Source organism: Nelumbo nucifera, chromosome 7 (assembly GCF_055504915.1).
Source record: "Nelumbo nucifera cultivar China Antique chromosome 7, China Antique-T2T, whole genome shotgun sequence".
NCBI lineage: Eukaryota > Viridiplantae > Streptophyta > Magnoliopsida > Proteales > Nelumbonaceae > Nelumbo > Nelumbo nucifera.
Window position 1 is genome coordinate 29,836,166 of NC_142655.1, and position 14,261 is coordinate 29,850,426.

The 14,261-nt window shown below is 37.3% G+C and overlaps 1 protein-coding gene across 1 annotated transcript; it reads right to left on the reverse strand.

The window, feature by feature from the left end:
* Positions 1 to 5,807: 5,807 nt before the first annotated feature.
* Positions 5,808 to 13,506, reverse strand: LOC104593321 (putative aldo-keto reductase 2). Its single transcript, XM_088891592.1, has 5 exons — positions 13,138 to 13,506; positions 12,835 to 13,035; positions 8,391 to 8,563; positions 8,202 to 8,304; positions 5,808 to 6,332 (listed from the first exon to the last, which is right to left on the reverse strand). The coding sequence occupies exons 1-5, from the start codon at positions 13,348 to 13,350 to the stop codon at positions 5,994 to 5,996; spliced, it is 1,029 nt and encodes a 342-aa protein (XP_088747718.1). The 5' UTR covers positions 13,351 to 13,506; the 3' UTR covers positions 5,808 to 5,993.
* Positions 13,507 to 14,261: the final 755 nt, after the last annotated feature.

Here is a 14,261-nt window from a genome sequence, read left to right on the forward strand (position 1 = left end):
ACGAATATAAAAAGTACAACAAGTAGCGGCCTACCAGGAGGACTTAGGATGGCTTGCACGAGCTTCTCCTCGGTCACGAAGTTTTCGAACTTCAGGTCGAGCTCTGCCCAAGATCAGACCTCCTCCCTTGCTTTCAGGTCTAGTCTAACGTTGGGGTCCTGGATGGCGGCCCTCCAGTGAGTCAGGAAGGGCCACCCCTCAGTGCTACGGACCACGAAATAACGCCTCTTCCTGGCCGGGACCTTATTAGGGAGCTCGTGCAACAGTTTGTACCTAGGACTAGGAGACAAGTAGTAAGTTCGCCTGTGCTCGGGCAAAACACAAGACGAATTTTTCTTAATAGAAAGGATCGAAGATAAGATGTCGAGGTCAAGGGGATGGTTGTAATCATGATAAAGAGAAATGGTCCCTACAATATTACGGATAGAGTTCGGGTGTAGCTGGTCTATGGTAATGTTAAAGAATTTAACGATCTCGATTATAAGGGGGTGAAGTGGGAGACGTGGACCATTTATGAGCTTCTCCTCGAAGACCATGATCTCATTGTGGTCATGATCCCAAGGAAAGTTGCCTAGGGGGATGCTATACACAAGGTTGCTAGGGAGTTTGTATCGGGCTACTAAGGCTAGGAGCCTGTTCGCCGTTATTTGACAAGCCGAAGTTGTCTGGCAACCGACCTCAGTGGGAGGTGGAAGCCAATTTACCAAAAACATTTTACTCCCGCTGAGGTGGAGGTGAGTCCACCTCAGGCGGACCGAGGACCACATCCTATCTTGAAGTGACCACCTTGATAGGACGAGCATCCACGATTAGAGCCGGGGTACCCACCTCGGCCCCAGTAGACTCGCCGCTCCCGTCTAGAAGACTACCTAAGCTAAGGCTAGACATATTAAAGGAAAGGACAATGGAATCAAAAGGAAAAAGCAAAGGAAGGTGGAGTCACCAAAATGAAGACCGAATAAAAGGAGACGACCTCGGACCCAGAAAAGGCTGATACCGAACTAAAAGACTTGAGCGCGACCTCAAAATTTGTGGGCTTGCGAACTTGTGGCGAAGAAAGTGGGCCCTTTGGCCCCTATTTATAGCCAGTATATTTGGGAATCAACGGCCAAGATCAACACGATCCGACGATTCCTAGGAAAACTAGTTGCACGCCTCCCGATGTTGAAATCAATATAGTGCGTGTTTTGACGTTCGTAGAGTCTATAATCGGCTTGACGTCTACGCGTACCGGGTACGCGATCTGGGTCACTTCCTGGTTGAGCCGAACAATCGAATAGGTCCGACCAACGACTCCCCCTCCACGTCACCAAGATTCCGTGCCAAATCCACCTAAGCTCGTCGTGAACTCCCCATGTTGGGTTTGGACCCCTGCCATGAGGAGTGGGGGGCAATTGATAAGGAGTAATTTAGGACGACCTAGTAAATAAAAGTCATGTAGACGCGATCTGCTTGTAGGATGACAACTCAGCAAGGGGAGCCTAGTTAGCGGTATGCGGAGCTCGGCATAAAGTCACTTCGACATAAAGTCACTTCGGCATAAGGTCACCTCGGCATAACACCACCTCGGCGGCTAATCGAGTTCGGGACCCAGGAACCGAAGTGACACGTAATAAATCCCAATAGCTTTCTAGCAGACTTCGAATATTACGGGATCATACCGCATAACAGCATGCCTTATCTTCTCCCCGTCCGAATCGGGCGGCGATAATGAGGTTCATTGATTGATACGTTACTCCCCGATTAAAGGGGTAACGGATCTCGCCCATTCAAGTTGCAGATCTCGGAACTGTTCTGGGAAATCCGCAATAACTTAGCTATATAAGAGCATTAACCCCTCCATGGTCCAATTACGTGCGATTACTTGCATACAAGCTCTCTAGCACTCAGATTCTAGCTCCCAATCACGACACAGTACTGACTTAAGCATCGGAACGACCTTGTCGGGTTAACCGCCCCGGGTGCTCTAATCCTCTGTCTCACAGCTTAGTCCAACTCGCTACACGACTAAGGTCTAGGTCATCCTTTAGGTAGGAGCTTCCAGATCACGCATCATCATACACCAATCCATTCTTGAACTGATCCATTTCCAAACAGTCATGAATGATGTTTCTGAGGTTCGAAAGGGTGTTATCACTTGTTGCAGGCACGAAATCACGAACTTTAAGTCATCCTCTATAATAATAGGATAATCTTTTTAAGTTCAAGGCCAGGTTGTGCACTTCCCAAGCAGCTAAGGCTTAATAGTTGCGATGCCAAGATTATATGCTATAACCATGGTTTAAAGTATCAATATGATACACCCCATATTGGGTGTATCGTATTGTATCATTTGAAAAAGATACGCCCCAAAATACCTTTTTTTTTTTTTAATAACATGGCTATAACCATGGTTCCGAAACACCTTTTTTGATAAAAAGTACCTATTTTTAACTTCCTTAAAAACCAAAATGTGGAAAAAAAAAACTAAAAGAAGGTATTTCGGGTGTTTCTATGTACTGATACGATACTGCCGATATGCGTATCGTATCGATACTTTAAACCATGGCTATAACATTAACAATTTCACTAAGATGGTTTCTTGCATTATTGCCTATCGAACAAATGCCAGCATTGGTACGGGAAGCATCAAAATTGATTTTAATCATACCTAGTTCTGATTATTGCCGCTTGATGTGCTTCCAAGTCTTAATGGTCTTGTCCCGTAATATTTTTGCAAATACTGGACCACCAAACTCTCAAAAAAAGTCCTGAACCTTCAGCCCCATTAGATTTGGATTAACAACCATGTAAGCTTGCTTAACAATCATAAGGTTTTTAGATATAGATCCAAATCCTCCTCAGAGTCTACAACAGCCATCAATATTTTCTCCTTTCCTCCTAAGAAGATTTTTTGATGGAAGCTTGTTATTAAGGCTCGGTTTGGAAGGAATACAATACAAATATGTACGGTGCAAAATGCATACAAAATAGTACAAAATACTTTACATATTTGTATCTGTACTCCTAAGGAGACGGAGGAAAACTTTCATCATAGGGGGGGCATTTGAGCTTCCAAACTTAGAAATTCAATTGAAATCATTAGAGTTTAGTCTCCGGATCATTTTATTTTCTTTAGGTTCCAAAACTTAAGGTTGTTGTTTTCAATTGAATCATGGGGAATATTTTCAGAAATCAATGAATCACCAGCCCATCCATCTATCATGCCAACAGTTAATTGATCTACCATTTCCAAGCTCTCATCCAACACCTCTGCTGAGAAGATATCTTGCCATCAAGATTCCCCTCCAAGTCTAAGATATCCCCTTTTTGATTTGAACTCTCCAAAAATTTTCATTCTTATGGATATTTGCTTTAAACAACTTTAACCCAAACATTTTCCTCATTAAGGATTCTTCAACCCAACCTAGATAAATTAGCTTTATTAACCCAATGGAGATTTTTGAGCTCAAGACCTCCCCAATTTTATTTTTTGAGTGCAAACACACCTACAATTCATTAGATGAATCGGCTTCTTATTAGTATTGGCCCATAGAAAATTTCTTTGACATTTATCAATATCTTCAGCAATATTGTTGGGAATTTTTGAAAGACTTCATGAAAAGGTTTCATATTTGTGATATCATTAAATAGTGCTAATTTTCCTGTCATATAGAGAGTGTTTTTAATTTCTTCCATCTTGCAGGTTTATTGACAATCTTTCCTTTGAAACTTAGGAAAGTATTCTTTGTAACTCTTCCATTAATGATAGGGATCCCCAAGTAGGAATTTGAACCGACTTCAAAGGGAATCTTAGAATTCCGGCCAAGATCTTTTGTAGCCTATTAGGGATATTTTTTGAAATTTGTACTGTACATTTGGCAAAGTTTGGACATTGTCTCGATGCATTAGTAAGGCTATTTAGAATTCCATTGAGTCTTTAAGCATATTGGGATTGTGATTTTAGCAAAAATAAAAATAATTGTCAACAAATTGAATATTGAAATGTTAGGACCCTCCCTCTATAATTTCTTTGATCTTTAAGCATGTTGGGACTTGGGATTGTGATTTTAGCAAATATAAAACAACTGTCAACAAATTGAAGATTGGAATCTTAGGACCCTCTCTCAAAAGTTTTAGCAAACCTTCTGTACACATAATAAAAATGTACAGAGAAAGGGTGCTATTAACCAAAATCTGATTGAAGACAAATATGATGTATCCCATGACCCATTCAAACCCACTTCTCATAAAATCCAAATTTTAGTATAATTTTCTCAATGAAATCCCATTCAATCTATAATATACTTTTTCCATGTCAATCTTATACACTGACATTCTGAGTGAGCGGATCATTTCATGAATTATTTGTAATTATCAATTGTTTCTAGGCTTTTCCTTTTTTCTAAAGGAAAAAAAAAAAACCTATTTCTCATAATGAGCTTTAACCACCTAAAAGATAAAATCTTTAATAATGCTCCAAAATTTTTGAAAGACAAGGCATTCAAACCATCGGCTGATCGGCCCCGGAGCTTATTGATTATAAGGCATCAAATATTTCACTCATTAATGACCTCTTTGTTTATGGCCAAATTCTGATAATTGCTAATGCAACAATCAATGCCACCAATAAAGATACTACTTCTGATTAGAGGTATAAATCGGGCTGGCCCGGCACGAAGGCCCACAGGCCGTGCTAGGCCCGGCATGGAGGTCCATGCCGTGCTGGGATGCGGGTTTGAGGCCCGTGGCCCGCATGTCAGCACGGCCCGCAACATGGCACATATATATATTTTATATATTTATATATAATTATATATTATTATATAAATTACAATATATAATAATATACAATATATAATATATTAACAAAATAAATATTTTTTTTAACTTTATTATACTAATTTATTTAATTATTGCATATATAAGAAATTTTATACACAAAATCAAAATTCATATAAAATTAAAATTTTAAGTTTTTTATTAATTTTTTTAAATAAATAGCTTTGGCCCGATGCACGACCTGACCTGACCCAAGGCTCAACCCATGGGCCCAGACCATGGGCCGTGCCATGCCGACCCCAAAGTTTTCATAAAAACTTGCAAAAACATACATTGATTTATGTGCACACCTACCATTGAGGGAAACTTAACACTTCCCACAACAGGTAAATGTTTATTCACTGTTTTGATGATATGATGCTTAATGGTGCCTAAGCAAGGCTCAAAGTATCGATACAAATCAACCCATATCAGTCGAAACGTATCATATCAGGAGCTTCCTAATATGTCCCTACAGAGGGTGTATCGAGGTTTTGACCGATTCAGGGGTGGGCAAACCTTAAACCGGCCCCTCTGAACCAGATTTGATAAAAAAAAAAAAAAACTATTAACACTGCCCAATACGCCTCTACCAACATATCGGGCATACGATATTTTGAACCTTACGCCTAACTGTCAATAAACCGATTCATTATTGATTTTCTTAATTTTACAAACAAATCAAATATAAACGTTTAGTGAATAAACACCCACGGTCCAAAACACGCAACATCTTTTTGAAAAACGGATTGCCGAACATGATTAATTTTAGCATTTCCGTTTTTTTCCTAATGTGGCAAGCTTGTCAAACACTTCGGTGCCAAATGCCTACTAAAATCGAGCAAGGTCACACACACACCGAACAAAGTTTAATGTCGGGCGGTATCCATTTCCAATGATTTAGCCATTTATCAGCCCAACATTCCTAACAAATAATAACAGTTTCACATACATAAAATATTAAATGCATGAAATAAACAACAACAAAGAAAATGCAAAGCATAAAATTATAACACTACAAAACCATAAAACTTTATTGTCCTCAAGTAACGACCCACCCAATCAAAATATTAGGGGCTAGACAAGTAAGTTGGAAATTTTATGAGAAGAAAACAAAAAATATAACTGAAAAGCATCGTTTTCCATTCAATTTAGGTGGATCTAGAGTTTCAGAGTCTACCCAGGTCTAAGCATCATTTTCCTTTCCATGTAGATGGATCTGGAGTTTCAGAGTCTACCCAAGTCGGTGCCATTGATCCATACCTATCACCCTTAACAGCATCTGATGAAGCCAAGGATTCAAGTTGGGCCATTTCTTCAGGTGTTAGTTTGACAGCAAGTGCTCCTATGTTCTGGTTGAGGTTTTCAATTTTGGTGGTGCCTGGTATGGGGCAGACATCATTTCCTTGATGGTGAACCCACGCTAATGCAAGCTGTGATGGGGTGCATCCTTTCCTTGCAGCAAGTTCATTTACACGCTCAAATATGCTATTGTTGTGTTCAAGATTCTCAGGTTGGAATCTTGGTAGAAGCTACAACAATTAAAATACATATTTCAAACATGAAACAATAATTAATGCAAATGATATTATCCAAACATAAACGTTGTTATTACGTAACAATACTTTTAACTACTAAAACTAAAAGTAATTAACACTAAAAAATTTTGCTTCTGAACGATGAAGAAAAAAGACTCCAAAGGGATAAAAATAACAATAAGTATCAGATCTTTAGCCACACAGAAAGGGAGTATCTTTGGCTTGGAGCTATGGGGTCCCAAGTGTTGGTTTAGAGCCACCATTAACTCATTATTTGCCATGTATTCTGTATTAAGGAAATTAGAACACATAATGGGGTGGGTGTGACATAAGAAACGCTACACTTAAATTAGCTTGTCAAATGACATTTAACAGACATCTGATTTATGGATCATTTCTAAAAATTTTGAAGAATTCATCTGCTATTCATAGTATGCAACAGAATTACAATTGCAATCAGGTTTAAAGATGATTTTTTGCCAATCAATCTCTCCACAATAAGTTGCCAGTGATAGGGCCTTACGGTTCTAAGGTCTTGGTGGCCACTGCCCAAATCTGCCCATGACCTATAAAAAGTTGTGCATTTATGCTATAATGTCAAGAAAGAATGAAACATGAGCTTTAAGATTCATATAACTTAGGATTAAAAATGAATATCTTCTGATTCAGTATCTGGGAGTCAAACCACGTTCTGAGTCTTTAACAATAACTAGCCAATAACCACCAAGCTAGGATATACAAGAATGGAACAAAAGATTTTAAGGCCACTGATTAGATGGTGGTAATTCTAATTGGATATGGTTAATGGATGATTTGATGTCTGATGCGGATGCCTCTTTGGCGTAAGGTCTTTGATGGATAGTTCCACAGTTTAGAAGCCTTTGATCACCCGATCTTGTCCAAGATTAGCTTAGGAGGAAAATATTCCAAATGGAGGCCTGTTATTGGACCAACCAATTAGGTGGGAAATTAAACTCCAATTTGAGCGCAAAGGGTATCAAGGGACTTAGAAATTTCAAAGCTCATTGCATTCTAATGGTCTGATTTGATTAATTCCAATTTTAGCTTAGAAAGTGGCCAAAAACACCTTTCCTTGGAGAAGCTACAACTAAAATATCAGGAGTCCATTGAAAATCACCTAGAGAAATGACATAAGTGTGTAAAAATGAGGTATCTACATGAACAATTCATGTAAATGATAATAACAAAAGATTCTTAAATGGAACATGGGCTTTAAGATTTATATAACTTAGGGTTAAAAATTAATATTTTCTGATTCAGTATCTGGGAGTCAAACCATGGTCTTAGTCTTTAATAATAACCAATAAACCACCAATCTAGGATATACAAGAAAACAGAAAGGAAAGAAAACCTCAAGGTTAAAAAAATAATTGGACTTTATGAATAAATTGAAATTAAAGAAAATATCAGTTCGGAAATCATGAAAGACCGAGAAGGAAGCCTGTTCTTTCTGTAGACATTCAGATTGGGAAGTGGCTTTAAATAGGTTCTGTATATAAAGCTTGATCGTGCCAACAACATTCAACTTTGCAACCTCAGCAATTCATAAAAGGAAAAAAGAACATTTCATAAATAATTCGTCATAATACAATCATTTTCTGGTATTATAATGATATACTCCAAGAAACAAAATAATAGTATCATTAATGAAGTGCTTTTTTTATCAGAAAATGAATTAAATCAAGTACCGTCATTCAACATGCAATATTTACATGAAAATTTTGGGACAACAATATTCATATTTGAATCTTTTAAAGAAAATTTTACCGAAAATATTAAAAAATTGGTATAATTTAATCATCATTGCAAACACAATACACACATAAATGAAGATATACAAACCTTCCGGAAGTCATCATCAGCCAAATTATCCACAAATTTTTTTCCTGATGAAAAGAAGCCTCTTCCTAGAGGGCTGTATGCAACAATGCCTATGCCAAGTTCTCTGAAACATTTAACATAGTTTGAATTAGCAACTATAAAAATTATTTTCCCAAGTAAATACAGGATGTCCTGCAGTAGGCACCTTACCTACAAGTAGGAATTATATCTTCCTCTACATCTCTTGTCCACAGGGACCATTCTAATTGCACTGCTGTTATTGGGTGCACAGCATGTGCTCTTCTGATTGTTGATGCACATGCTTCGGATAGTCCTACATACTTTATCTTTCCTTCTTCAACTAACTTTTTGAGTTCTTCCATCTGGTGTATTAGAAGTCACAGGGGGGAGTACAAAATCACTAGAATGATTTTTCATTTAATAGAAAAGCATAGGTAAATGCAGTTGGCTCTGTTGCATTGTTATCGAAATGTAGAAAACTGAAGTGCAAAGGATTGATCTCAAAACATGCACCGGTTTTCATTAAAAAAAAAAGGTTTCCAAAAGAAAATTGAATTATTCAAACTTAACTAGTATGAATAAGCATACTATTAAGTAGGGCTGAATCTTGGATCTGGTCATAGAATATATAGTTGGGTTTGAGAACTCTGTAATTTGTCACCTATTCCTTGTTTCAAGCATAAGGACCCACTGTGGACCATACTTAATAGATCAATTTGTCTGAAAATCCACATGAATAAAAGATTAAAAAGCAGCTCTACAAATAATGGTCAAATCAGTATTGATAACAAAAAAATCAAATCAGATGATTACAATTCACCTAATTATGCTGATTTACATAATGTTTAGTCAGGACCAATAAAATGGTGGTTGCTAATTTATTAGAATAACAAGTTGCAAGTTACGTGGGTATCAGACTTGCAAGGGTCCCCATGACCCCAGAGCCAAGAAACCCCCAATAGGTGATACCTATTTGATATTGTTGTTTTTCTCATGGCATAAGAAACACAAGCTTAAGAGGCCTATAAAGCTTGAAATACTTGCAGGACACTAAACCATGAAACTGACAGGGGTATTTTTCTAATGAGTGGAGTTGATGGAAGGTACACGGTTTTGTGATTATGCAACCCTATGCATGATTCAGTTCAGAATACCATAAAGACTTCATATTCAGTTCAAAGACAAGTTGACTATTGTGCAATGCCAAAGATATTTTCACTTACTTCCGTTGGACAGTGTATGCCCCCAGGCCCAATAGATAGCTGTGAATTGTTTACTTTATGAATAAAACATTCTTTTCTTGCTCAATTCATGTGTCATGTGGTGTTATTTCTGTGAATTACCCCATGACTTACATTGTAGGATTATGAATTGAGATTCTATAATCAATATGTGGACAAAATGTTCTCAATCAATAGATAAGCTTGGAGAATTTATCCTAACAGGGTAACATTAACTACCATAGTTGTCAAGGTGACGCCTAGGTGACTAGGCAATTTTTAGAGCCTTGCCCAACACCAAGATGGTTTTCCTATTAGGTGCTCACCCATATATCATTTTTATTGGTCAGTTTTAGGTTATTAGAATACACCGTTGATATATCAACGTGATCACCCATATAAAGTTGATATATCAACGTGATCACCGTTGATATACAAAATATAAAGTTTTACACTCTACAAATTTGCACTCTACAATATAAAGTTTTACACTCTACAAAATAATACAAAATATAAAGTTTTATACTATACAATTTTTTAACTTGTAGGGTCCAAATCTCCTTGCTCACTTGCGCAAAGGTAAGATATCTCAACTATTTTCAGATCCAAAATAATGAACGACTGTATAGATCAACCGTAGCTCTGTATTTTTTTTCGGTTTTGTGGTCTTTTTTTTTTTCAATATGGTACATTTTGGGTTGAGATGTGTATCATTTTTATGATTTTTGGGTTTGAGGTATTATCGTTTTTTGCTCACTCGCGCAAAGGTAACAATGTTCATGCGGCCATTGATTTGTGTTCATTTTTTCCTTTTTTCTGAATAGCAGGGTGTATTTGAGACATTATTGGGATGAATACCATCGTGTGATGGATGGATGCTTTGCTTTGAATTTTTGGATGAATACAAAACTTTTGTTTTGCTGGTTTTGGCATGAATACAAACCAATTTCTTGTGCTGATTTTGGCATTAATACAATGTCAAGCTATTGAAAACATCACATTGCAAAACTGACTGATTTTCTTAGTAAACAAACACAGGAAACTGGTTATTTAGCATATCGTTTCTTGGGAAACAAACAAGATGCAATCATAAGAAAAAAAATTTCTCTTCCCATCCCAGTCTTTCTCATCCCATCCTTTCTAGTCTCATCCTTTCTCAGCAACCAAACGTATTATAAGGCCCCTTTCATTTTTTTAAGCCATTTTACCTAGGTAAATGCACTAACCTAGGGTAGTATTTCCTAGGAAAGACCAATGTTTTAAAAGCACTAAGTGCAAAAAAAGCGCAAAGGGTATTTTGCACCTGAGGTGCAAGGCGCGAAGTTAGGCACACACCTTTTTGAAACAAGGTGTAAAATGTTATAAAAAAATAAAAAAATTGCAAAAAAATGTAAAAAGTTCAAAATAAATTAAGAAAATATTAAAAATAGTATTGATTAAAAAATCAAACTTTAATTTTAAATGAAGTGTTTTAAAAATCCTATTAACTCCAATCAGAATACATAAACATAAAATATAAAACATATTTAAAGCAAAAACACAAAAATAAAATAAAAAATAGCATATAAAACATATTCAAGCATGTCAAACATTCAGTTTCTTTATATCTTTCCCAATTGCATTATTTCAAATAACTAATATGATGTTAAACTTCTTTCATTCCTAGTTCTACCAGCTGCCTTTGTACCAAGCCCCTTGAGGCAAGCCCAAATAACTCCATGTTAGGGTCTTAAATTTTTAAGACCTACAAAAAAAGAGATTTTATAATTTTCATTATATTTAAAAAAATATCCTTTATTAGGATGAATGAACAAACAACATTATGCATGCATAAACACATACGTACACGTGCATGCATGGTTATATGCAAAATATACAAAATTTCTATTTAAAAGTCAAAATTAGTGATATTAAATAAGTTTATGCAAACCTTGAGCCCAATTGACAAGCCTGACCCCAGCCCAAACCCAACCCGACCTTAGCCCAAGCAAACATGAGCCCAACTCGAGCCCAATTGGGCTTGACCTTAGGACCGATATTTAGGGTTGACCTTAAACCTGGACCAACCTACCCGATTTGCACCCCAACTTGTGGGACCCATATTATTTTTTCTAGTTCAACTTCCTAATTCGAATAAGAGTCATTATAAAGATTTTAAATGGTGTGGGGTGTTAATTACAAATCAAACCTTATTTAATCAAATAAAAAATCAATTTATCAAAAAGAAAACCATTTAATAAAAAAATCAAATAAAAAAACTACCATAAATTTACAATATAGATAATAGGGTAAAATACAAAAATCTCCCCTGAAGTTTCTGACAATCATAAAAATCTCCCCTATAGTTTCATTTTAACAAATACCTCCCCTGAACTTTTGAGAAATTCAACAAAACCTCTCTTCCGCAACTGTTCAAGACAGAAAGCGTTAGATTGGTGCACCAGTTTTTTTCCAAATACCCATTCTACCCTTTTATAAATTAATTTACATACAAAATTACTGAAATAATCACATTTTAACTCAACAGAAAAACATATTTCAGTAATTTTTATTACTAAAATGATCGTTAAAAGAGGTTTTTGCTGAGTTAAAATGGGGTTATTTCAGTAATTTTGTATGTAAAATAATTTATAAAAGGGTAGTATGGGTATTTAGAAAAAAACTGGTGCATCAATCTCAGTTTTTCAAAAATTCAAAAGAGGTATTTGTTAAAATAAAACTATAGGGGAGGTTTTTATGATTGTCAAAAACTTCAAGGGAGGTTTTTGCATTTTACCCTAGACAATAAGTTACAAACAGAAGTACAGAACCTAATAGGTCATATTTTCACAAGAAAAAAAAATAATAATAATAAAATAGGTAAGATTAGTGGCCCCGTTCTTCTAGTTGGGTATACAAGACCAATTCCCAATATTTCAATGAAAGAACAGAATCCACATTCCTGGTCCGGGCATGGACAGACCCAAGCGAGTTAGCTAACTCAGCTAGCTCGTCTCGAGGCTCAATCGTCCAAACTTCACACACTGACCAGTTCTCACTCTCAGGGATCATCCCTTTAAAAGCAACCCGTTTCTCGACAGAGTTCGAGTTTTCAGTGTGTTTATGAATTAAGATTATTTGAGTAGTGTAACGTGGAATTCAGAAATGTGCGATCTCAAGCTCGCTAGTTCCTAATTTTTGGAGGTATTGAGAACCGATGAGGGTCGGGAGGGCATCATTTAAATTCTGCAAAATTGGTGCAAAATCGGAGTTCAATTCCATGGTCGCCAACTTATCAAACTTAGCCCCAAGCCCTTACTGACGAACACCAATAGCAGAACCGATAATATTTGATCGACATCTAATTTGAACAATTCTTATAAGATCAAATGATCAAATCTATCAACCAAACCATTTATAATTAAAGCACTCACCGTGACTTCGATGGGAACTCGTTTATCGACTCGGTGCTGGTAATAGAGATCGATGCAGTCAGCTTGGAGCCGCTTCAAGCTGGCCTCGCAGCATGCCCTAACGTACTCCGGATCCCCCCTAATTTCCCTCTTCCCATCTGCAAAGTTTACCCCGAACTTGGACGCCAATTCCACCTTCTCTCTCATCCCCCCCTTCAAAGCCTGTCGACAGTAATCAGAAGAAAATAAAAAAAAGGAGAAATCAAATTTTATCTAAACGACGAAAACCCAGAAAAAAAATAAAAGAGAAACAATTCAAGAAACCTTTCCGAGCAGGATTTCGTTGGTGAAGGGGCCATACATGTCGGAGGTGTCAAGGAAGGTGATACCATTGTTAATGGCGTGATGGATGAGAGCAATCATGTCTTCCTCTAGCTTTGGTGGTCCATAGAAGGCGGACATGCCCATGCAGCCCAATCCCTGTGCAGAGACCTCCAGCCCCTGAGAGCCCAACTTCATCCTCCTCACGCTACCCATCTTTCTATATCTATCCTTCTCTTCTATACACCAACTTGTAGATAAATTATCATCAGGGTAGATGAGAAGTCTAATAAGGTTTGGTGTTGAAAAACGTGGGAGAGGCGCATTTTGCTCACACCCGCGTGGGTGTGAGCAAGACGCGCGTACGCGTGTGCGCAGCGCTTTAGAGGCGAGTATGGGGATTTGATATCACGCAACGCGCGCGTACGCGTGTGTGCAGCGTTTGAGAGGCGCATTTTGCTCATACCCGCGTGGCTCGCGATGGACGGTTTTGGTTTTGGTTTTGGTGCTGATCGTTGATGAGATCAACGGTCACGATTCGATCGGGTGTGATCAAGAGGCAAATTTCAAAATTAACAATCACTAACTCTTAACAGTCAAACATTGTGACTGTTCAATGTGCCTTCTCTAAACCAGCACCTACATTTTATTCATACCTCTTCACAAATTATTTAAGGAGCATGAATCAGATTCCAAAACACACAATTTCGAAATTCACTCTCTCTCTCTCTCAGTCCGGTCTGTTACAGTCTCACATAAAGTTTCTTTGGAGACTCTTCAACTTTGTTGGTGCAGATTCTCGCCCAAGGCTCTGTTGTATCCTAGGAACGAATTTGCCTATAACCCAACAACAAACTCAGTAAAACTGAGTCGAGGCAAATAACGTTCTAAAGATAATGTCTTCAGACGCGCCTCAGAGCTTCTCCTCCAAAGTTACAGTGACCCCATTTTCTCCAACAATTGACCGGAGGGAAGAGATTCTTGTTGTTTGGGATTCTAGCCGATAAGGGTAGCTTTTTTGCCTTAATATAATAATTAAAAGAGGACAATTTTTTTGAAAAAAATATCAAAGAAGAGAGTAGTATACGAAGGAGAACGATACAATTTGTATCTCTCTTTTTATGACA